General features: G+C 38.4%; 1 protein-coding gene across 1 annotated transcript in view; it reads right to left on the reverse strand.

The window, feature by feature from the left end:
- Window positions 1-25,708, reverse strand: part of LOC135125673 (CTP synthase-like) — a gene marked incomplete at its 5' end in the record, with an annotated part of 671,166 nt that extends 645,458 nt beyond the window's left edge. The window contains one exon of the mRNA XM_064051320.1: window positions 25,648-25,708. Within this exon, the coding sequence (XP_063907390.1) occupies window positions 25,648-25,708 (61 nt within the window). The remainder of the gene's footprint in view (window positions 1-25,647) is intronic.
- Window positions 25,709-26,564: the final 856 nt, after the last annotated feature.

Consider the following 26,564-nt stretch of genomic DNA (forward strand, 5'->3'; position numbering starts at 1 on the left):
TAAATCGAACGATAGGTCGGAGCGGGACGCGACGACTGCTGAAGAAGACGACGAGCGCGACATCGTCGACGATGACAACGATGCAGATCGTGTGAGGGCTCCAGGTCGCCCGAGAATTGTAAGAACAGGTCGATGTGGCCGAGCCAGGAAGCAATTTCGGATGGTGCCGAATCCCGGTGGTAACATCGTCGACGCCATCGAACAAAGCTTCATATCCGAGGTTGCAATGAAAAAGGCGTTGAGCGGTCCCGATGCAGACGAATGGCGGCGGACCATTGTGGCTGAGCTAACGACCATCATCAAGAACGACACTTTCGCTTTGGTGGAACAGCGAGACAATGTGGTGGAAAGTCGCATCGTTCTCAGAAACAAGTACAAATCGGATGGAACCTTTGAGAGGAGGAAGGCTAGATTAGTCGCCCAGGGCTTCAGCCAACAACCAGGTATACGCTTTACCGAGACATTTGCTCCTGTTGCTCGTTTCAGCTCCATTAGGCTGATGGCTTCCCTTGCCGCCCGCCACGACATTGCAATTAAGCAGATTGATGTCGAAACTGCGTACCTGAACGGCGAGCTGAACGAGGAAGTGTTCATGGAACCGCCGAAGGAGTTTCAGAGGGCCCTTGGCAGTATTATCAACGAGACCGACAGCTCGACTGTAGCGAAGGCCACCAGTCTGCTCCAGGAGTTGCGCAAAGGCGATAGAATTTGTTTGCTCAAGAAATCGCTCTACGGCCTACGACAGGCCGGCAGGAGCTGGTACACAAAGTTGGACTCGACTCTGAAAGAGCTCGGCGCAATCCCGACGGCCTCAGACCCGTGTGGACGACATATTGATCGCGTCCCGCAACCGAAAGAAGATCGCCGAAATAGGAAGAGAGTTGGCCCAACGATTCGAAATTAAGGCCCTGGGAGATGTAAAGCACTGTTTGGGCGATGCATCAGCGGGGATACATAAAGGACGTACTTTCGCAATTCGGCATGTCCGACTGCAAGCCTGTCGCAACGGCGATCGACCCAGGGACGAAGTTAGAGAAAAACATCGACCAGAGTCAAGAGGATCTCGCGCTCCCGTACCGCGAGCTCGTGGGGGCGCTCATTTACTTATCCTCGACTACGAGGCCCAACATCCCCTTCGCTGTGAGTCGTCTGGGGCAGTTTAGCAACTGCTATGGTCCAGAGCACTGGAGGGCAGCCAAAAGAGTTCTGCGATACCTGAAGGGGACGATGAACGTGGGGCTCGCATTCGGAGCGGACGACGGGCCGATCAGAGCATTCGCCGATGCCGACTGGGGAGCGAGTACTGAGGACCGGAGATCGTACACCGGTTATGTATTCCTTTTGGACGGCGTGCCCTTGTCGTGGGAAGCAAAGAAGCAGCGGACGGTGGCATTATCCACAACGGAGGCGGAATACATGGCCCTGTCGGAATGCGTCAAGGAGGGTCTGTACTTGCAGAGGTTTCTCCGGGAGCTGGGGTTTGACGACCTAGCTAACTTGGTCATTCATTGCGACAACCAAAGTTGCCTGAAGCTTGCTAAGAATCCCACCTTCCACGGGAGAAGCAAGCACATAGACATCCGTCATCATTTCGTGCGCGATATTCTCAAGAACGGACGAGTCAGTGTTAGTTATGTGCCCACAGACGATCAAGTTGCAGACTTCTTAACTAAAGGACTTTCAAAGCCGAAGTATGTGTGGTGCGCGAAGTCGTGCGGACTCGACGCTGTTAACTAGTGGACACTTTTTCACGACCGTCGCCTCGAGGGGAAGTGTTGGAGCGACACCTAGTTTCGGCCGTGCGAGGCTTGATCGTGTAGTTGCCTTCACGAAGCGGCTGTATTGCGCAGAGCGACACAGCGCCACTTAAAACGGACGCCATATTACTTCACTTCTGGTACAACCGTCCGCGTGGCTACCAGCGCGTCCACGTTATGTTCGTTGCATATTTTTCTTTGTAATGTACTATAATCCAATATAAGTTAATAACCGATTCCGTTGTTTCTATTTCCGCCAACAGAGCATAAGGCATCAAATAAATTTCCATAAGAACTGGATTGACAAAGTTTTAGATTTTGATGTCAAGACTGGACCGAGTAAATTGGTTGACAGGGAAAATTATTTGTATAAAGTACCTTTAAATATTTTACATCTCGATAACACAGTGACTATTAATCAAATAAAATGGATACATTTTCAAGGTGTTGTGTATAAACCAAAGTTTTTCATATGTAGTTCCTGTGCTGAGGTTCCAAATTTTGAAAAAAATTTAGATATCCTACTTATAAATAATAAGCCTTATTTAATCACAATCAAATATTTGACTACCAATACACTACCATATGCTTATGAAATTCATTGTGCCAGAGAAGCTCCTTTAAACTTGATAAATTTATCATTGTTGACTCACAAATCAACATATCACATAAGTAGATGTACAAGGAGTGACAAAGAGTGTATTGTACCAAAAGTATTATTTCAGTGATCACCTATCATTTTTTATATCTTGAATATTTTATTTTATTGCTTTGTTTATTTTTAATAAAAAAATATTATAGAATGTGTGGTATTATTGTTGTATTGTATTGTTCCATACTAATAGTATCCCCTAGCTACACCAGAAATAATTATGACACAGTGTCAAATGACTAACTGGTATTTAGTTTAATTTATTGCCAAAAACAGTTTACACCATACAGGCAATCTTAGAAATTTGAAAAACACAACATCTAACAAACGTCCAACTGAAAATAACTATCTACATACTGTAACATGCGTTACGTTTTCCTTTGTTGGGCCGGGAAAAGAATAGTCCATCATCCTAGTCCTGCTTGAGGTAAAAGTCCTCTAATGGACCTGTTTCTTCTGTCCTTTCTCCTTTCTTTATATCATAGTTTTTCTTTTACCGATGGTAAAATTTTAGCGTAGTTGATGCTATAATCAACCAGGTAGTGCTGGCTTCCTCAGGCTTCACCTGAAAATTATGCATTTTTTTTTGTCGTTTTAACCCTTTCCAGCATTTATCTTTTTGCCGTCTCTTGGTCATTTTTCCACCTGGTGCTATGCTTTGTCTTGGCGAATTCTAATTGCCAATCACGAATCCATGTCTCAGTCCCTTCTGGTTTACGTGTACGCCGCTGGGCAGTGGTCACCTTAATATCTATCCCTACCTTGGAGACTTTTCCGGGACATTTTTGGGGGGGAGAGTGTTGAGGGTGGTGAAAACTTCGGTCATTTTTGCGCACCAAAATTTTTCGTTGCTTGGAAACCCTCAACAGCCACTTGAGGGTTTTTCTTTTTCTTGTCAGGTACCGTGTGCGACATCGAACCAAGCCAAGATTTTTGACGACGCCATCTTGAAGGCTTCTCGGTTGACTTTGGAGGCTCTCCAATTTGAGGACGGCCTGAAACATTTTCGCCGCACGCCAGAAATCATTTACCGCTAATCGGAACATCACCATCTCTGGAAACCCCCAAGGTCAGATTTTTCCAATCTTTGAAATTGCGCCCTACACGTCAAATATAGTTTCATCGCCCTTCGGGCAGTATTCTAAAGAAGTATTCTTAGTTTTAATTAATTCGCTGTAAACCAAAAGCTTACGTAAGCGCGGCCTTTAATTGTGTCGAAATAAGTAGTGTGAATAATTTAATCTCATTTTTTTCTCTAATTAGATAAATCGGTTGTCCCTTACCTATGTAATTTTTTTCCAATAGTTTAAAACTAAATTGGTAGTTGCTAGTTTCATAAAACATTTTATTTACTAACTACCTGGCGCCCACTAATCAGTCTCCCCCTTACATTCTTTCAATAAAATCGATTGCAAAGAGGATACATTTTGAGAGAACCTGCGACCCGCCGCCGAAGCAGTCAATTTTGTTGAAAGTTTGTATGTGAGATCAGGGCAGTCAACATCTGGAGCTGATTAGTCTTTGAATTTTCTATTAGTCACTGTATTCTTATAAAACTTATTCGTTTAACGAAGACTTATTGTTCTCAAAATCGACACATTCTTTTTAAATCACTATGGCGTTGACATTCGATGTTTTTGATCCTATACAGGGTGACTGCGAAATAAGTGCAAATATTTTAACCACGGCATCCCCCACCCTAGTAGAGCCGAAATATAGAAAAAAGAAATTAAAAATCGAATGGGGCAAAACCCCCATGAACCACCCTCGATACGAAGGCACTGAGCCACCTTGTAAACAGAGTTGGAAAAACGTTCGAATAAAAACGACCTAAACACTTTCAGTTTCAATTAAAAGTAAAACCGACTTTTTGCTGCTTATCATTCGTTCATTCATTTACTCATTCATCGTTAAAGGTCAGTGTGAAAGTTTTTTGGTAATTTTGATTCTGACGGATGTTTGGTCCTTGTCACAACGATTTTACATTGTTTATTGGAACAGAAATAAGAGCAACTTAGAATGCTACTACCTTTTTACAAGAAATGTTGAAAATGTTGTCCTTGACTAGCAATACAGGCGTCAGAGCGTCGCAAGAGGTTTATTGATAGGTAAAAAAACACCGGAGTAGCGGGTGTCACTTTCACTTGTTGAAGCTCTTCGATAATTTCTGGACACTGTTGATTTCCACAAACGAACTGTTTCATCCAACTGATACACATTTATCGAAAACCGTCTCTTGAAATCGTACTTGTTAACGACTACGTGGAGTTCCATCGGACAAAAAGTGAGTTACACAACGTGAACAATCAGTGGACTCCAAACCGTGCACTTTGTCAACATGGTATGGATGTGGCCGTATTCTTTTAATGTAGGATGCACTACAAGCTGTGAAAATCCAACTTCTTCTTTCTGTCCTATCACGGCCACGATCGTGAGTTTGAGGTTGAAGGTACCATGATCTCGGAGATGCTGTACCACTGATGCACCCATTACCATATCGACACAATCTGCATGGGAAAACTGCACCATAAACCGATTTCACCGACCGCTCGATGCTAACTGGCCCTTTTCGTGTTTTTCACGTTGCGATTAAAAAAGTGCCTGATAAAGTAACTTTTTTGGTTCTTTAACCGACTCGCTCTGTTCCATTCATTGTAGTAATTATGTAGGTCACAAAACAGTCCAGCGGCGCGTACAACAATTTACATTGAATTTCAAATAATTTTTTCTAGACACTGCTACTACTTAGGACCGTGAATTTTACCCAGTGACATAATCATATTGTGAGCTATTCCCCATTTTTTTTTTGCATGTATTTCGCAGTCACCTTGTATATCTTTCGGAAGATGAACTAAATTATGAGTTAAAAATTCGTGATCTGATTTCTCGAGATGGTGTTGACAGTAAGGCCAAGTTGGTATCAAGGGCAATTAGTAGGGAACTTGAAATCGTTTCTACAAGCGATCTGACCTACAAAAACGAGGCTTGGCAGATCAACCATACCTTGGAAGCGATAACGGCGTCAATAATCGATATCAATGGTGATTCCGCGAAAGCTGACGAAAAAATTCGGGCAGTTCACTCCCGTTTAGTACATGTCATGCAGAGGTATTCGCGTCTTATCGTCCCTGATGAGGAAGAAGAGATGGAAAAGAACGGTCGGCGTCTGCTTTACTCCACGATTCTAGAACTAGAGGCTGATTTATTCGCCAAGGAAGGAGGTGAACCTGGCACCGCGTTCGGCTTTTCTACTCCGCTGACGACGAGTGGGCCCCGCGTAAATCGGGACAATAATTTTCCGTCCTTTAATTCGAACTCCGTGCCCGTCTATAAATGGAATCTGAAGTTCGATGGCAAAGGTAGTGTTTCGTACATATGTTTATGGTTGCGAAAGATAGGCAAGCAGCAATTCCCGTCCACCCCCTTATTGCCTACCCTTAACTACCACCCGCCGATAATCCCCACCCACACAAGAAGGCCGCCCTCTGGGAGAGGAAAATTTAAAAATATGTGTAACGAATTTTCATCGCTATTCGTTAACCGTCGAAGTGAGAACATCTCGTGGCGGCCCGTTGTTATTGTTATTGTTGTTTCATTTTCGTTGATGCAAGAGGCCCCAGCGCCTTTTCTTCGTATCTACAAAAGGCCCAGGTGCCTTCAATCAAGAGAAATCGTCGAGGAAGATCGTTGCAATTAGGGTGAGTCCGTTGTCCATTTTCCTCATTATGTTGTTTGCTTATATGACTTGCGTCGTAAACATATGGTCCTTCGAGCCGTATAGTTTAATTAGCTCATGGTTTACAGTGTTTTGTTTCGTGGTACACTGCAAAAGCTGTCCATATATTTCGCGTGCACACTTTTGCGCTCATTTCTTTGTGCAGTAGAATTGGTTTTATTGGTAGGGTTGCTTGACCTTGAACGAGGGTGCTAACGGAAACGGAACACGTGTTCGTAAAATTTGCTTTGTGTTGAAAAAGATCGGTAAGATTTGTAATGGCTGTAAAACTGAAGGAGGCTAGAGCAATGCGAGCCCTTGCGTATAATCAAATGGTAGAGACCCACGACGTAGCCTCTTCTGCGTTAGTGCAAACTACGCTCAAGGGTTTATTTTCATTCCGGTACCAACGCGTTGAGGAAGTTGTACAGGATTTTCGAAAATATCACGCGGCGGTTATTTCTTGCCTATCTAGCTTAACCGAACCGGATTTTGAAAGCGAAGATGCGGTGAGGAAAGAATTTGATCGATTGTATTGTGAAACCGGAGTCGCATATGGCGAACTTTTTCCCGCGCCCTCGGCATTGAATACTCCCACTCCTAGTGATCATAGTCAAACGAGACAAAATAATATTCGTTTACCAAAAATCTCGTTGCGAAACTTCGACGGCGATTTTGTGAAATGGTACCCGTTCATTCAAACGTTTAATACGGCAATTCACAATAACGAATCCTTACCCCCCGTTGACAAATTTCAGTATTTGCTTAGTTGCCTGTCCGGTGAAGCATTAAATCTGATAAAGTCGTTAACATTATCAGAGGATAATTATCCGATAGCATATAAAATTCTAACCGATCGGTATGACGCGACAAACGCAAACTGGCAGCTCAATTTTTTCACGGGATTATGTCCATCCCAAAGCTAACAAGGGAGTCTGCAAAAGCACTTCGCTGAATACTCGACAGTTTCAAAGTGCATCGCGGGGCTTTGGAAGCTTTAAAAATTGCTGACAATTTAGAAGATTTTTTGTGGTTTAGCATTCTGTTAGATAAGGTAGATGTGAATACTAGGAAGGCTTTTGAGGCCGAATGTCGGATTCAGAAGATTGATTTTCCAACTCGCGAGGATCTAGAAAACTTTATTGAATCGCATTGTAAAGTACTAGATTGTTGTCCGGATCCCACAGGAGTTTCTCGCCTGAAATCGTTTAATTTAAGTGGCCCTAAAAGTCACAACAAGGCGTCATTTGTTGTTACGTCGAACTCAGTAAAAAAATGTCCGCTTTACACAGAAACTCACAACGTCGTAAAGTGTCCAACATTTGTACAAGCGTCGCCCTTTGATCGATATTCATTGATAAAACCTACTAGGACTTGTTTTAATTGCCTTAAAGAAGAACACGCGGTGAGTAAATGCCCATCAAAGGGGTGCTGCCGTGATTGTGGTGGACGACACCATACGTTATTGCATTTTAAATCTCGTAAAACCCCGCATGCGCCATCGGAACCTGATACCACGGAGGCAGATACAAACAGAACTCCGTCAGAGTCTCTCACTTCTTGCATTGTTCATTCACTTGTCAGTCCCTGGAGTTACAAAAAAATATCTTGTTGGCGACCATAGTGTTGGAAATTCGCGATAGATGGGGAAATTTCCAAACTATGCGCGCTTTGTTGGATCCCGGTAGCCAGGCGTCTTTTATTGAGAGCGCCAGTCTCAATAAATTGGGTCTACTCAAAACCAGATCGACAGTATCGATTTCTGGAGTAGGCCAAATTATAACCAATGCATCATACATCACATCTACGCAGATACGGCCGCGTAAATTTCGGCGGCCGACTCTAGATTTAGAATTCCATGTACTTCCACGTATTTGCGGCAAGCTCCCGGCATCACCAATAGACCCATCACAATCTCATTTCTCTCGGGAGCTGGATCTCGCGGATTCCAGCTGGTACAAACCGGGTTCCATTGATGTGTTGTTGGGGGCAGACGGATATTCGGCGATTGTCTGCAACCACATGGTGGACCATTCCGCAACACCCGCCATGGTTAAAACTATATTTGGGTGGGCTTTGCTGGGTCCGATTCAATCCATGTCGTTACCATCTATGCAGGCATTACATATATCGCTCCAGCCCTCATTGAACGACGAAGTACAAAAATTTTGGTCCGTCGAAGAAGTCCCATTCAGGACAATTGTTGCACCATCTGACTCGCAAGCTGAGGCAATCTTTAGACAGAGTATTTTTCGAGACCCGGGTGGTAGATTTGGCGTCGCGCTCCCATTTAAAACCAATGTAGTACCTAGTTTTGTAGACTCTAAAGCTATAGCAGATAGACGACTTCTTGCTCTTGAACGTCGTTTAAGTAAACAACCCGACATTCGAGCACTGTATTTGGACTTCATGCGTGATTATTTGACGTCCAATCACATGTCTTTACTCACGGACGAATTCCCTGAGGATGATTCGTTTTATATCCCTCATCATGGGATAATCAAACCCGAAGGGAATCTGAATAAGATTCGCATAGTGTTCGACGCCAGTTGCAAGGCGCCTAATAATATTTCCTTAAACGACACAATTCTCATTGGCCCCAAACTGCAGGCAGACATTGCCCAATTATTGTTCGTTTTTCGAATGAAACCGGTTGCCTTTACCTGCGACATTCGTCAGATGTGCAGACAAATCTTGATTGCTCCCGAACATCGACGTTTTCAATTAATCCGTTTTCGATTCGACGCGGCGGACCCAATCCAATCGTACCAATTAAACACCGTTACGTATGGAGTTGCTTCGGCCCCTTTTTTGGCTATCCGGACCCTGCTGCACTTGGCAGACCTGGGCCACTAACAGTTCCCTTTGGATTCCAAGGCATTGAGAGAAAATCTTGACGTCGACGATCTTGTCTGTTGTTCTGAGTCGCTAGAAGAGGCAACGGAATTAAAGTCACAGTTAATTCAGTTATTGTCTTCAGCGTGTTTCGAGCTGAGAAAGTGGGCTAGCAATTGTGTGGAATTGTTGGAGGATATTCCCGAGGGCCACAAGCAGCTACAACCTTCCGATTTTGATAAGGATTTGCGAGTCGCCTTAAAGGTACTAGGCTTACAATGGGATGCTGCATGTGATAACTTTTCATTCTCCGTAAAACCGAATGATTTACCTTGCACAAAAAGGAACATTCTGTCGGAAATTGCTCGCATCTATGATCCTCTCGGATTCTTATGTCCTGTCTCGTTTTTGGCAAAATATATTATACAGTTGCTCTGGAAGGCCGGTGTTGACTGGGATCAAGAGGTTCCGATACCGATTAGTCAATTGTGGAATAATCTAAAAGAGCAACTTCCCACTCTATCATCTGTAAAGATACCACGCCACGTACCACTCGTTGTCACATCGGACTGTCAGTTACATGGGTTTTGTGACGCATCTGAAAGAGGATACGGTTGTGTAATTTACCTGAGAACAATTACACAGGGCATACCAACAATTCGGTTGTTGATTGCCAAATCCAAAGTCGCGCCTTTGAAATGTGTCTCCATTCCTAGGCTGGAGTTGTGTGGAGCAGTACTGCTGGCCAAATTGATTGATTTTGTTAAAAGGGCACTGGAAAGCACAGTGAATTTCAGTCGCATATTTGCCTGGACGGATTCGTCTATCGTGTTGTCGTGGATCCGTTCTTCACCTAGTCGTTGGAAGGTGTTTGTAGCCAATAGAGTTTCTTACATTCACGATCGAGTACTACCTAGTTGGTGGAGGCACGTACCTACTTCCGATAACCCCGCTGACGTAACATCACGCGGGCTCTTGCCGGAGGATTTTGTCTCAAGCTCCTTATGGTGGGCGGGCCCGTCATTCTTGAAATTTCGCGAACAGTACTGGCCTCAAGAATCACCTGTTGGGTCAGTCGACACAGACTTAGAAATTCGCAAGATCGAGCTATTTGTTGCTCAAACCAAAGAGCCTACTATTGGTGAAACGTTGGTCTGTCGGTTTTCCTCGCTTAGGAAAATACAAAGAATTGTTGCTTACTGTCGTAGAGCGGTGCGAAAGGAGAAAGGTCCTTCACTGTCGCTGACGGCGGCAGAACTCTTTGAGTCACTTTTGTACCTCATAAGCGAGGTTCAAAAAACTGTCTTTGCCCAAGAATGGTCAAGGCTTCAAAGAAGAGAGCCCTGTTCTAAAAGATTGTTAAATTTGTCACCTTTTGTGGACGAGAAGGGAATTTTACGCGTAGGTGGGCGGCTTCGTCATTCAACTTTGCCGTCGGCTTCTAAATTTCCGGCCTTACTTCCGAGCAAACATCACCTTACAGATTTGTTGATTCGTCAAATTCATGAAGATAATTTTCATTGTGGCATAAATACAACCATGTACTTATCTCGTCAAATTGTGTGGATTCTGTCCCCTCGGCGTACAGTTCGACGTGTGCTGTCCTCTTGCGTTCGGTGTTTTAAAGTTCACCCTTTATCTGCACAGCCAAAAATAGGCGATCTACCGTCATGCGAGTATCCGAGTCAAAATCCCTTAGTTGCGTTGGTGTAGATTACGGTGGACCCTTTTCAGTCTCGGTTGCTAGGATTAGAGGGGCATCTGTGATAAAGGCGTATTTGTGCTTATTCATCTGCTTCGCCACCAAGGCGGTACACTTGGAAGTGGCATCTAGTTTGTCCACGGATGCATTTATCGCGGCACTTCGTCGTTTTGTTAGTCGCCGTGGTCGATGCACACACATATTTAGTGATTGTGGGACCAATTTTTCCGGGGCAAATCGCGAGTTTGTGAAGACGATGAGAACAGCGGCCGAATCACAGTTGATTCAATGGACTTGTAATCGCCCCGCGGAACCTCACTTTGGAGACATTTGGGAGAGTCGGATTAAGTCGGTTAAGACCCATCTATCTAGAGTAGTTGGCACCCAGATTATGTCTCTAGAAGAGTTCAACACATTGATAATCCAAATTGAGGCAATGCTCAACTCGCGACCTCTCTGTAATATGAGCTCTGACCCAAACGATTTGGCTCCCTTAACCCCGGGTCATTTTCTTACCATGGAGCCACTCACATCGCCTCCAAACCCCGACCTATCTCATTTGAAAATTTCAAGGTTGTCTCGATGGCAACTAGTGCAGCATATGCAACAAGTATTTTGGCGTAGGTGGAAAAACGAGTACCTTCATAGATTGTATCAGCGCGGCAAATGGGCAGTCTCCAAGCATGTAGACAATGTCGAAATAGGTACGGTAGTCCTCATCAAGGACGATAATACGCCTCCCTTGCAATGGAGAATGGGTCGTATCGTGGAGTTATTCCCTGGAAATGACTATATCGTTCGCGTTGCCACGGTTAAAGTCAGTCACGGGACGATGAAACGGCCCCTTGTCAAATTATGTCCGTTGCCCAACCAATAAAACCAATGTCGAATCTTTAAAACCTGTTGTATATATATTAGTTTTAGTTGTTCTCTTTTTTTTGTCTTTTTCTTCCTTTCTGCTTAGTTAATTTTAGTATTTGTAGCTCATTGCAAGCGTGACTTGTAAATAAAATACTGGATCCGTATTTTGGTGGGCGGTATGTTTCGTACATATGTTTATGGTTGCGAAAGATAGGCAAGCAGCAATTCCCGTCCACCCCCTTATTGCCTACCCTTAACTACCACCCGCCGATAATCCCCACCCACACAAGAAACCGCCCTCTGGGAGAGGAAAATTTAAAAATATATGTAACGAATTTTCATCGTTGTTCGTTAACCGTCGAAGTGAGAACATCTCGTGGCGGCCCGTTGTTATTGTTATTGTTGTTTCATTTTCGTTGATGCAAGAGGCCCCAGCGCCTTTTCTTCGCATCTACAAAAGGCCCAGGTGCCTTCAATCAAGAGAAATCGTCGAGGAAGATCGTTGCAATTAGGGTGAGTCCGTTGTCCATTTTCCTCATATTGTTGTTTGCTTATATGACTTGCGTCGTAAACAGGTAGTCTCTTGCAATTTTTGGAACAGGTGAACGACCTGGCCCAAGCTAGAAAAGTTTCATCGGAAGAGTTGTTTGATTCCGCGTACGATCTTTTTACTGGACCAGCTTTGACGTGGTATAGATCTGTAAAGTATACAGTTAGCGATTGGCCCTTTTTAGTACGTCTGTTGAAGACAGTTTTCCTATCGGACGATAACGATGAAAAGATCATGGATATGATTCGCTCTCCCAAACAGCGTCCAAACGAATCAATTTTTATGTTCATTTCCAAAATCCGAGCTTTGTTTAACCGCCTTTCAAAAACACCCGATGAGGAGGTACAGTTAAGAATGATCAAGCGTAACATATCACCACACTACTATCCATCAATCGCGTTACATGATACTCATTCCGTAGATGCGCTCTCCGCACTTAAAATATCAGTTCTTAAATGAGTAATAAAGCGTGTGAAAACGGCACGGTTGTACCTAATTTAGACGTTGGAACAGTCAAACGAACACATTTTATTAAATAGATCGATCACGCCCACGCTACTCTGGCGCTCCCACTCCACTCGGCAACCTCGCTCGAGTCGATAGTTACTACCGCTGCGAACAGGAGGGGCTGCCCGTCAACGCGCTTTGTTACTCACTTAAGGGGACTCGCTAGGCAAGTATAACATTTTTTTGATTTTTTGTATGAAAAAATGATGTTAATATAGATGTATTGTGACGTCACTCCCGTCTGACGTCAACTACAGCACCGGCAGCTAGATTTAATCGGGGCAAGGCCGTGGATCTTTATTATTTGGGGTGGTGACAATATTTTGGGCGCCAGTCGACAGAATGTCGACGAGAAAATGAAAAAGTAAAGTTTAGACGAAGAGGGATGAAGAGGTAGTTAAATGACAGAAACAACACCTACTCGCTGATATGTATATAATTTTGAAACTGAATTTCCGAAATGACTTGCTTTAAATATGCAATAACAATATAATTTTGAAACTGAACTTCCGGAATGGCTTACTCTAGATCGGCACTGACATGACGCTTAAGCGTGTAAACGACCCTTAAGATTTACAAAGTGGGTAAAACAATCTTTACCTTGATTCTTGATTACCTTATGCGCTTACGCCACGAAAACTGATATTCCCAATGCCGCCACTCTTGTATGTTATAATAAATTTCAAATTTCTTAACTAATAATAAATAATGGGATCGAAACCATAAATAGGTAAGTGCCTTCTAAAATGCTCCTAAATGATTAACGTACCTACTAACAATTATTGATTAAAGCTACGAATTAATAACTACTAGGCAAAACCATAACTTAACAATTATAACAATTATAACAATCACATTTTATGGACCTCTTTGCCACCATAAACCATAAATTGTATAGTAAATACCTCCAAATAGTTGTTAGGGGATGGTATCTCGGGCTAATCGCAAAAAAAAAGGCAGCTACCACATCCCACGGCTATTTCAAAATTGACTCTCTTGACTCCAGAGTTTGGTAGGGAGTCACCAATATGACACCAATGACAGCACCAAGATATCAGACGTACCATCGGCCCATAAGATTCGGGATCTCAACGGAACCAGTCCACACAAAAGCAGGGGTGTATAGCAGCAACACTATGATGGTTCACACTCTGACTTCATGGCCAAAATTACACCAAATGAGACATAAAAAAAAAGGACCTAGAGAATTCCCAATGATTAGAAATCTATTTTAATTATACCAAATAAAAATGTTACCTAGGTGTTATTGGTCCTTTTTAATCACTTAATTTTAGTGTGTAATAATTGTAAGGGGGTTTTATTAATAAAATTCAGCCCACAGAATTACTCGCCACCATTTTTAAATCTTTATCAGAACCCCTCTCTTTTTGTATGTCTTTTTCCGCTGATCCTCGCGCCTTATCAATTACACGGCCAAGCGTCATGTCAGTAAAAAAGAAGCGCAAGAATTTGAAATTAGTAACAATTACTTCGTGATTGTTACAGTATCACATCAAACTGCAGCTTTTTTCATATTCTAGGGCCCAGAGACCAGTTCAATCAATAAAAAAATATGGCTGAGAAATATCGTAAAAAAAGCACCATTGTATGTTTTCTTTTCAAGTTTTTTGAGTCATAACATAACCATCATAGAATCGCTTGAAAATTCGCACATGGACAAAGCATCACTTTTTACACGTCACAGAGTCATTAAATGTTTGTTAGTGGTACAATTTGTTTAAATACTAATGTGTTTATTAAAGTCAAAATATACCACAAATTAAAGCAAAATACGTCGAATAATTATAACAGGAATATAAGAGGAAAATTACTGATTTATTGCTTAGCAGAGTTTTTAACAAAAACTAACAATTATTGAAAAAAATGGGTATCAATTCGACAGAATTTGAGCCGTTAGTTCAGTACTTTGCCGATAGGAGCGCCACTAAAATTTACGGAAGCGACTTTCTAGGTAAAACGCTCATCGCCTGCTCTACCATAAGCTGATTGTTAGCGTTCTCGGCTGATTTTTCTAATTTATGGCAAGGAACTCAGTTTTATAACAAGCCACCAGGACCGGCCGTAGTAATCTATTGTTAAGGACTTTAACTTTTACGCAATGAGGTACTATCATAAAACCGAATTAAAACTGGGGAACTATAATATTTTACTCCACTCAGGATCCTGAATTCAATACACATTATTACTAAAAATTCATTGTACTTAATATTATTGTTAATATATATTTTGTTTCTTAATTAATAAAACTAATAAACATATTTATAATAATAATAAAAAATATATAAAATACAGCTTTTGTTTAACACGTATAAGTAGCTAAGTGTATCTACTACTTATCCCAGAAAGGAGGTGTTTTAAAAAAGCCCTACGTCCAGTAACTTCTCCCTTCATTGTTTACTCGAAAAAAGTGCTCGTATATGTTTTCATTTGCCCAGAGATCATTTTCAAAATATATTTATAATAAAAATATGCAAGTCTTTGTGATGAAAAATGTACTCCTAATAAATTATTAAAGTACATAAAAAAAAAACACAAATTTTATTTATTTAAAAAAAATCTCTCGCAAAGGCAGGTTCCTCTTTCTTCTTGAATCAATTATTTCGGGCAATAATGCGCCAAAGTAAAATCTGCCAAGTTTATCTGCCATCTCTTTACATATTTCTTCGTCTTTATAAATTTTTTCTATATTTATTCCTTTGGGTGTAAACTTGTGAAATACCCGTAACAAGCATTTGTCCCTGGACTTGAAAGTAGTAATCATGATTTTTTTTTAGTTTCAATTCTCTGTCTGTCAATGTACAAAATTTAATTATTTTTTTTCTAACCACTTCTTCGGGAGACAAATCTTGCGATTTTGAAGGGCATTTAATTTCGACTAATGCACTCCTATCCTCTAGAACCCTGTCTGGACTAGCAGCCAAGTAAGGAAATTGTTTTGAAATAAACAAGCCACACCGTTCAGTTTTTATACTTTTATTTATTTCAAAACACTTGACAGCTGTTTCCTAACTTTGTTGTCCATAGTATGTATGACTATTACCTCTAAATGTACTATACAACAGAGACTCCACAGTTTTAGCTGTTGATGTAGTCGGTCTAAGTTTGTAAATCCGGCCAAAATTTGAAGCCGTAACCCTAATTTATCTTTTTTTGCCCAAATGTGCCTGTTGCCTAGTGTCTATTTCAATTTGGTCTAAATTCAAAGATAATTTTCTCAAAAAAACCTCTTTGGCTGTCACAAATGTTTCTACATCCATATCAGGATTATCTAAAATATTTAAACCATAATCGCAGTCGGGACCAGCATACGTACATTTTTTTACGACATATTTCATCAAAAAATCCATTATCCATCAACAGTGGGACAAGAATTTGTTCTCCAGCCTCCACTTTCTTTTCTGCAGATTCTTCAGTACAAAAAGAATGTTCACTAATATTACAAAAAGTGTGATCTCCTGAGGTATGCTTGGGATCATTTTCGATTTCTTTTTGTAACATTAGTACTCTTTCTTCGAATAAATGATTTTTATTTTCTGTCCAAAATGAAATAGATGAGTTCACCGCCAATGGCAACTTTTCTATTTTAGCGCTTAGAATGTCTGTCTTTTTCATATATTTGGTATTATTTTTTAGTTCCGTTAATTTAGATACGTAATTGCGAATAATATGATTTTTACATTCAATTTTTTGATTATTCCAATAATTGATGCAACCCCTGAAGACGAAGAAAACAAATATTTATAGTCAGTATTTAACAGATTTTCACACAGTTTAAAAAAGAAATTGATTTACAAATAAATGTAATTTGCATAGTTATAAAATCAGTCGCGATGAATTAAAAATGCGCAGTATTTTCTAATTTATTACACAATTTTCGGTACTCAGTTTAAACGCAGTCTTTTTTCATTTTTGCAAAGTAGGTGGAGTAGGTTTCACCGCTTCTTGATGTCGCTTGTATAAAATGTTTTGAACTTAATAAGTCCCTTACCCACATTTTTTCCATATGAATCAAAACGAAGGATGAAATTTGAAAATAAGTTGGTATTACCAAAAAACTAGGGTAAGCTAGCTAAATAAGGTATGAAAGAAAATTATTAAACTCCAGTCCAAATTTAAGATACTGTAATTTCATTACGTCACACTAAATAAGTAGTATCTGTAAGATATACTAAGGATGTATTTATGTAATTAACATTTACAATTTTTATATTTAGCAAGTAGGGTTCGCTAAGCATTCCTTATTTAACCGAAAAGTTATTAATTTAACTAAGCAGCTATTATTTCACCAAATATATATTATTTTTACTGAGAATTTATTTTTTAACTGAGCATTTATTATATAACTTAGCATTTATCATTTTTACCGAGCAAAAATACAGAGCGTTTAAAAATAGAACTGTGCATTTAATTTGTTCCCTTATCTAAATAACAAGAAAACGGTATTAATAATACATTTAGGCGAATAAACTAATAAACGGACTTGATAAGTCTTGTTTGCTCTCAAAAGAGTAGGGGAAATGATTATTCTGTGCTGAAGGTATGTTGTGGGTCGCTTGTCATAAATTATCATTATTCTTCATTATCGACTTACGATGTTTTTATGACCCACGTCCGGTAGTCGTCTATCAGGTAGATTTAAAGAATTGCTGGTTGCGTTTAAGGCAACAAATGGCGCCCAATTCAAACTTGTCTGTTGTCTAGCGTTCCCCCGAACCGATATTACAATTTCCGCTTAAATTGCAAAGTGCGTTATGAAAGCAGGGAAACCTTTTATTATAGCCGTCTCGTTGCTTTGTCGGCTTATCGTTTAAAAAAAGTGCAATGTGCCCGTTTCTGTTGCTGCAGAATTCCGAGATTTGAAACGAAACCAATGTTTATTACTTTGCATGCTGATTTTCGAGTTCTACTATTCACATTTGTGAGTTGACTATAGACATTAGTCCGAGTAAGTTAAGCTTGGATAAGAGAAAACGTAAAGGAGGTGCCGAACGTCTTCGCGAAAAAAACAAAAACTGTTGCAAAGTGAAGCCGAAAAATGTTCTAAATTAGATTCGTTTTTCAAAAATCAGTTAAAGTGCAACAGTGAAGTTGTGCCTATGCCTTCGACTTCTAAGGACAGTCACAGTGGTAGTGAATGTGATGAACTCGAAGAAACCGTAGTTACACTGTTACAGCGCCGACTGAATTTGACTGTTCAATCAAGGAATCGGAAGGTATTGAAATACATCAGAACGAAGATTCGATCAACTTCTTTATAAAACCAAAACCTGTAGACATAGATTTGTTCTTCGAATATCATCCTCAGCAGCCGCAAGACTAAAATTTAAATTTACCTTTTCCTTCAAAAACAGTTTAGTTTTAAGCTCTCTTGTTATCTGGCTCAGTAAAATTAAGAACTGAACAAATTTTAAAAAAAAAGGCTTGTCTTAAAAAGAGTTATAGATGTTATTAAAGTAATTGGAAAATGCGATCTTAGTTACAGAAGTAAACGCAATGAAGCGGCTTATACCTTAGACGACTTGAATTTAAACCATGGATTACCAGATTAATGGATCACTAACCACTAATGTGTGCTTCTGCCTTTCCAGATTCGCAAATTGGGAAAAATGTAAAAATGAAACGAAAAAAATGCACACAATTAACTTTGGGAAAAAACGGTATTCTCGACAACATTAAAAAAGTACCTTTTTCAATTATCATAGATGAATCTACGGATATCAGTCAAATAAAGTGTCTTGTTGTTGTTGTACGTTTTTTTGATGGGGATAAAGTTAATGATGCTTTTCTAGAGTTGATAGAATTATTGGATGCAACTGCACAAGGGATTTATACAGCTGTTAAGAAAATACTGGATATTTACCAAATTCCTTATAAAAATCTCATAGGAATAGGTGCAGACAATGCCAATGTAATGCTTGGACAAATCCACAGTGTTCAAACATTGTGTAAAAAAATATTAATGAAAAATTAGTTGTTATTGGCTGTACTTGTCATAGTTTTCACTTATGTAATTCATATGCTTGCCGAGTATTTCCTGATTATTTAGAAAAATTTGTCCATGGTGTCTGTAACTATTTTTCAAAAAGTACTAAACGAAATGATGAATTAAAAAAATTCCAAACGTACGTAGAAAAAGTTCCTTCAAAGATATAGTTGCATATCATTTCACAGGGGACTCGGTTAATGGCTCAGTTCTTAAGGACATTATAATAGAAATATTAGGTCAAACGGAAAGTCTAGGGCTGAATGTAATATGTATTACTTCAGATATGGGATCCTCAAATCAAGGATTGTGGAAAGTTGTGGGGATAGGAGCTGGTAGGCAGGAACAAATTCGATGTAAAACTTCGCAACTTAACAGCAAATCCATGTTGATAACAAATAAAATAATTACATTTCCAGTCGAAATTCAGATTAGACGCAACTTGCCAACAAATATTGTATTCTCACAGCACTTTTGGGATCTTATTGAACATCAACAACACCACAGTTTTCAATTAGCACCTAAATTAACTGAAAATGACTTATTGTCTAGTCCCTTCAGTAAAATGAAGGTGTCGACATTCACAAATGTGATTAACCACACTGTATGCAGTGCACTAAAGTTTTTAGCGGAAGAAATAAATGACCAGAATTCATAACCACGGCTTGGTTTTTAGAAGAAGTGGAACGCTGGTTTTTATTAATGACTTCTCGACATCCTTCAGCTGCTTTAAGCAAAATAAATGAGGAATCATATAAAGATGCTATCCAGTTTCTCAAAGGATTTATGAGTTTGTTTCAAATTGGTCCCAAAAAGATATGGAAACCTTCACAAACTGGGGTATTAATATCTATACAATCGATACTAGAATTACAGAAAGATTTGTCAGAAAACAAAAAATATCAGTTTGTTTTAACCGGTCGTTTGTCTCAAGATTGCTTAGAGAATTTATTTTCTGTCCTTAGGAGCAAACAAATAGTTCCTAACGCCTTGCAAGTCAAAAATAATTTAAAACTTATCTGCGTGTCACAATACTTGAAATATCCAACACACGGGAGCTATGACGAAGACGACAGAGAATTGATCTCTGGATGTATAGAAGTGATTAGCTCAGCTCCTGCTCCACAGACAGTAAATACAGCTAACATTACACCAGCTAAAGAAACCTTAAATTTGAACCACAGCGAATTAAATTCTTTGTATAATATACGTGGGTATATTATTTCCAGAATCAAGAAAACTTCAAGATCTTGCGACTCGTGCATAGGTGCTGTAGGCTCGAAAACACCTGTATATGCAAGTTTTAGTAAATTTACTTTAACAAAACGATTCAAAGAAAACTCTTTTTTTCTGCAACGAAGCGACGTTTTGCTATTTTCTAGAGATGGAAAATATTTTTCGACAGTACATACCAATTACAAAAACAGATGGTATTAACGTAAAGAATTCTACCTGAATAAATTGCAAGAAATAGAATTTTCGATTCCAAATTGCCACAATGTGAAAAATAGAATAAGTAGCAGATTTTTAATGTTTCTACTGAAAATGCAGTCAAAAAAAATTACAAAGCGTAGTAAAAGAGGTTATGCTAGTAAGTCTCTTGCTGCACATTCTTTGTTACTTATGTGTAATAAAGGTTGTTGTATAAATTATACTTTCATTAAAAGAAAAGTCCGCAAATCGTGTATATTCCCAAACTATGTTATAAAGAATAACACATTTTTTGAGGTTTTTTGCTTTAATTTTAAGATTCTCATTAAACATATTGTACAATACTCTTAAAAATTGTGAGTGGAGGTAATTTATTCAATGATGCACATTCAATTTAATGCATTGAACATAATTTTACATGATCTGAAAGTGCACAAAGATTTAAATCTCGACACATCATGGCGAGTGGGAGGAACTAACGCGCCTCGTGTCGCCACTGTTTATTTGAGTCACTGTAGTAGTAAGCTGTAATATAGTTAATGTAAGATGTGTTGCCTACCTATTGTGTACATATGTAACCATACTTTATATCTGAATAAAACCAATATACTCCTGACTCTGACACTGAACAGACATCACATGGCGCTGCGACAAATTGTTTCAAATTAAACAAAATTAAAGAAGCAAAATACAGTAAAATGGAGAGAACACTTCCCCCGATGAATTTCACCGACAATTTGGCCGTCAATTGGCAAATTTGGAAACAACGATTTCAAACATACCTAATTGCGTCGGAAACAAATACGAAAGAGGAAGCAGTTCAATGCGCCTAACTACTCCACTTTATGGGTGAAGAGGCCCTGCACATCTATAATACTTTCACCATTGCAGACAATGAACGCAACAAAATTGCCGTTCTACTGGAAAAATTTGATAATTATTTTATCCCCAAAACTAATATAACATACGAAAGGTATAAATTCGTTAATCTCAGACAGACCCCACAAGAATCCATTGAACAGTTCACCACACAATTAAAGAATCAAGCAAACAAGTGTGAATTTGGAAATCTAAAGGATGACATGGTAAAAACGATATTAATATCAGGCATACAAGACGAAATACTACGGGAAAAACTTCTATACCAACAAAACAAAAACCTACAAGACGTAATCGAAGCCTGTATTTTATGGGAAAATACAAAATTACAGAGTCAAGATATGCAAAAACAAGTTCATGAAATACAACAAAAACGAGGAACTACGTTCTCACACAAAATGCAGCCAAGGTCAACGACTACAGTTGCACCAAAAGTAACACGTCATCAACAAGCTGTGGAAACAAGAGTCAACAGGTCAGTGCAAGATCGTTTCATCACTAATTGTAATAAATGTGGCAAATCACACAAAATTAATAACTGCCCAGCTTATGAAAAAACCTGTAATTTCTGTAAAAAGCTCAATCATTTTTCTGTAGTTTGTAAAGCTAAATTACGTAAATCCTTGCATGAAGTAAATACAAAACAAGAAAATGACAATAAAATAAAATTTTCCATTGACAGTGTAAACTATAAAAACAACTCATGGACTGTAAATTTACAAATACACAACATAAATTTAATATTTAAGGTAGACACAGGAGCTGATGTTAACATTATGTCATTACAAACATTTAATAAATTAGGTCTAAGTTTGTCAATAATAAAAAAATGTATGAATAAATTATATGATTATAACGGCAATCTGATACCTACAATAGGAAAATGTATCATTACTTCTAAATTTCAAAACAATGCTATGAAATTGAAAATTTTATAGTAAAAGGTTATAATCACAGAAACATTTTAGGTTTAAGTACGTCTGAAAGGTTAGGCTTAATAAATCGTATAAATTTTGTTAACCTAAATAATCATTATCAAACTTTGTTAGCGAAGTATAGTTTGGTTTTTGAAGGCATTGGCATGCTAGGAAAGCCACATAGCATCGAATTAAAAGAAAATGCACAACCAGTTTCACACCCAATAAGAAAAGTCCCATTTGCAATTGAGGAACAATTTAAACAATATCTAAAACATTTGGAAGATAATAAAATAATTGAAAAAGTACATGGTAGTACAGACTGGCTCAATTCATTTGTAATAGTCAGAAAATCAGATGGATCGCTTCGCATTTGTCTAGATCCGAAAGATCTCAATAGAGCAATTAAGAAGCAAAAATTTAAAATTCCGGTTATAGACGAAATTATGAAAAACTTAAAGGATTCTAAATATTTTACAACACTAGATGCAACTACTGGGTTTTGGAATATTCCACTTGATGAAAAAAGTAGTGATTTATGTGTTTTTGGAACTCCTTTTGGCCGCTACAAATTTAAACGTATGCCCTTTGGCATTACTACTGCGAGTGAAGTTTTTCAAGAAAAATTTCAACAACTTTTTCAAATGGAAGGAGTAGAGGTCTATATTGATGACATTCTCATACACGGAAAAACCAAAGAACAACACGACCAACGTTTAGAAGCTGTGTTAAAAATAGCACAAGAACAAAACATCAAATTTAATAAAGAAAAATGTCGAATTGGCCTACAAGAAGTTACATATTTAGGTTATAAATTTTCAGGCAGAGGGGTTGAAATAGATGAAGAAAAACTCAGTGCCTTAAAAGAGATGCCATCACCAAAATGTAAGAAAGATCTTCAAAGATTTTTAGGACTTATTACATATGTAGGAAGATTCATTGAAAATCTTTCAGAAAAAACTTATTTGTTAAGACAACTTTTAAAAGAAAAGAATTCATTTGCATGGGAAGAAGAACAAGAAAAAGCGTTTCAAGAATTGAAGAATCTTTTGATGCAACCTCCTTGTTTACAATTTTTTAACGTAAACCTTCCAGTCACAATTTCTGTAGATGCATCCAAAAATGGTTTAGGAGCGGTGCTAATTCAGAACGGGTCACCTTGTGCATATGCATCAAAATCCATGACATCTACTCAAACGAAATATGCACAAATTGAGAAAGAACTATTAGCAGTTTGCTTCGGAGTGGAAAAATTTCACCAATACATATATGGACAAAAATTTACTGTGGAAACTGACCATAAACCACTCATACCCATTTTTAAGAAAAGTCTAAATGATTGTCCAGCTCGTCTTCAACGTATGCTACTGTCACTTCAAAAATATGACATTGAAATCAAATACAAACCTGGAAAAGAACTAATTATTGCAGATCATTTATCGAGATCAATGTCACCAAAAGTATATCAAGAAAAAATGGACTTAGAATGTCAAATTTGTCTAATAAATGATCGCATAGAAATCAGTGACGAACGCTTAGAAGAAATGATAAGTGCAACAGCTGAAGATATGGAAATGCAAGAACTGAAACAATACATAGAAAACGGATGGCCACAAAACAAAAGTAAAATACCAGACAACATCAAAAAGTATTATAACTTCAAGAATGAATTATTCCAAGGAATGGGTTTAATTTATAAAAGAAATAAAATAATAATACCCTACAAAATGCGCACTAAATTCTTAAATAGCATTCACACTGGTCACTTCGGAATAAATAAATGCATTCAACGAGCAAACCAAGCAATCTACTGGCCAAACATGAATGTAGAAATAGAAAATTTTGTCAGCAAATGCCAAATATGTCAACAATATAGTCGAAACAATACAAAAGAACCACTAATATTACACCAGATTGAAAAAATTCCCTGGTTCAAAGTTGGAATTGACATATATGAATTGTATGGAGAAGTCTATTTACTCGTAGTAGACTATTATTCAAAATATGCTGATATTGCAAATCTTAACAGAAACATGACCTCAACCTCAGTTATAAAACATCTGAAATCTATTTTTGCTAGACATGGAATACCAGCTATAGTAGTCTCAGATAGTGGCACACAACTGATTAGTCAAGAACTACAAAAATTTGCAGAAGAATGGAAATTTCAAATACACCCTAGTTCTCCATATCACCAACAAGGGAATGGAATGGCAGAAAGAACCATTCAAACTGTCAAAAAACTATTAAAGAAAACAATCGAAACAAAAGCAGATATTGAACTTGCCTTACTAGCTTATCGAAACACACCTGTATATGGCACCTACACACCATCACAAATTCTAATGGCAAGATTACTTCGAGATAACGTACCGAGATCAAAACATCATCTTGAACCTCAACTAATCGAGCGAAATAAATTTCATAAAGAAATGGAACAAGCCAGACAGAAACAAAAGAAATACTACGACAGAAGTACTAAAGAGCGACCAATTCTAGAGAATCTTATATATTAACAGGACAAACCTGGCACTCTATGGAAAAAAGGAAAAATAGTGAAGTCACTCAACGATCGTTCCTATCTTATACAAACGGAGGAGGGTAAAACCCTACGAAGAAACAAACAATTTCTCAAACGTAGAAGGGAGGAAATAGATATAGGAACGAATATTGAGACTGATATCGGTACCAATGAAGAACAAGACAGGGTACAACAACATGCAACCTTAGTTGTGCCAATTCCTCCGAATAATCGAATATCACTTCAAAATAGACCGCATAGAACGATTAAGAAAAATCCAAAGTATTTTGGTCCCCAATTTGTTAATTCCTAAGTTAGTAATAATTTATGTCTTGTATACAGACATTAGTGTCATTGTGTTATTATTAGTATTAGTTTTATAAAAAGAAAGGGAGATGTAATATAGTTAATGTAAGATGTGTTGCCTACCTATTGTGTACATATGTAACCACACTTTATATCTGAATAAAACCAGTATACTCCTGACTCTGACTCTGAACAGACATCACATAAGCACTATGCCGCCTGCTGGGCCATCATAAATCATTTGCAAGCTTTCGCCGATGCGTTTAAGTGTTAAGAGTATAATGTAACTGAGGACCTAGATAAATTACTTCTTTGATTTTATTATTTTAATTAATTTTGAGTAAATTATTACCTTTTTTAAAAAATTCTTCGCGGTGTGCATTAGAATATCATATTTTCAACTAATTGCCACCTCAAGCTGGTCTTCAAGTTTCATAAATAATAAGCTTAAAAAAACGAATTGGTAAAATGTCCGTTTACCCTCCGATGTAGCCTTAAAGTGTCTGAACACCCTGGTGAAATGTTTCGCGTAAAAGTTAAAATTGACAGAAACATTTCACCCATTTGTGATGTTAGCTGGTTATTTCAATATATCTTGCTTCATTACAAAATTTAAACAATTTTCCTTTGTAATTCTTTCTTCCGTTGCTGCTGCCACCTAGGTACCTTTCTTAAAAAAAAAACGGAGTACCTATTGTTACAACAGTCTTTTATTCTCTACAACTTTTCTATTTAACCTGTTGTTCTAAAATAATTCACGGAACCAATACTTTTAAATATCTGCCTTTATATGTAAAATCCCAAAAAGGATTCTATTTCTCGTGTATATATTTATTAAACTACGTAAAAAAACATTTTGGATTTTTGTGGTTTATGGTGCTCCGTTGTTACCCCAGACAGCTCACAAATTTAAAATTATTTATATAAAATAACTGCTACAATAAGGTTGTCAAAAGTATTATACACACGTCCACGATTCGCATTACAAATACAACAAAAAAACAACTTACCAAACAAAGGATCCAGGCCGTCTGCCCTTGAAGAACTGTTGCACGTGCACAGTTGCACACATTAAAGTTCAAGAAATCTAGTAAAATGTCAACACAATCGACCGTCCAAACCACAGCTAACAGTTCCATACATTTTATTGCACTGACACTACACATAAATTTACAACATATATAACTAATAGACTAATACGCATCGAAGGAAACCGCCACATAACACTCACTAACCGCCACTACTCCATTAAATCAACGATCAACACCTGCGGCACAGGAGGCCACAACATAATCCAAACCCCATGCGTAGTCGCTATTTGTTAGGTATGCAATCTCTTATTCAAGTAATAAAGATGTCACAAAAAATAAAATTTGTTTACATTTGTAATATACATACCGTAAATAAGTAAAAACGAGAAAAGTCTGCAAACTATCTCAGTAGAATTTTAGAATTTGCTATTAAATGCTTTCGTCTCCTATTTACAACAGTGGTGTATGTTTGGGTGCCTATATCAAACTGATTACACAGATTACGGATACCAGATAGTTCACTCAGCTGTCGGCACTTTGAAGTCGGTGTCCCGAGATTTCAAGCGGTATTCACACTACTACGCACGCTCCACCAAAATTTGGTTCGCAAGCTTTGAATTTAAAAGCACGGCGGTCAGAGAAAAATTACAGCGATGATGCAAGGGATGAGGTTCTAAGTGAAGAAAAAACGAACAAAATGCTTATTTGCCTTACACAAAATGATTTATGATTATTACAAATGCTTAACATTTCACAATTTCCTCTGAAAAGAATTGCGGACACATGCATCGGCATTAAAAAATTTTAGAGCGTAAAAAACACGTATTCTCGAATATAGTGCTAATAAGAAAGTGGTGTTAAAATTTTTGCATGGTGAATAAACGTAACCTCTTTAA

This window comes from Zophobas morio, unplaced genomic scaffold (assembly GCF_036711695.1).
Source record: "Zophobas morio isolate AGI-343-1 ecotype UQ-CSIRO unplaced genomic scaffold, CSIRO_AGI_Zmor_V1 ptg000009l, whole genome shotgun sequence".
In the NCBI taxonomy this organism is placed as follows: domain Eukaryota; kingdom Metazoa; phylum Arthropoda; class Insecta; order Coleoptera; family Tenebrionidae; genus Zophobas; species Zophobas morio.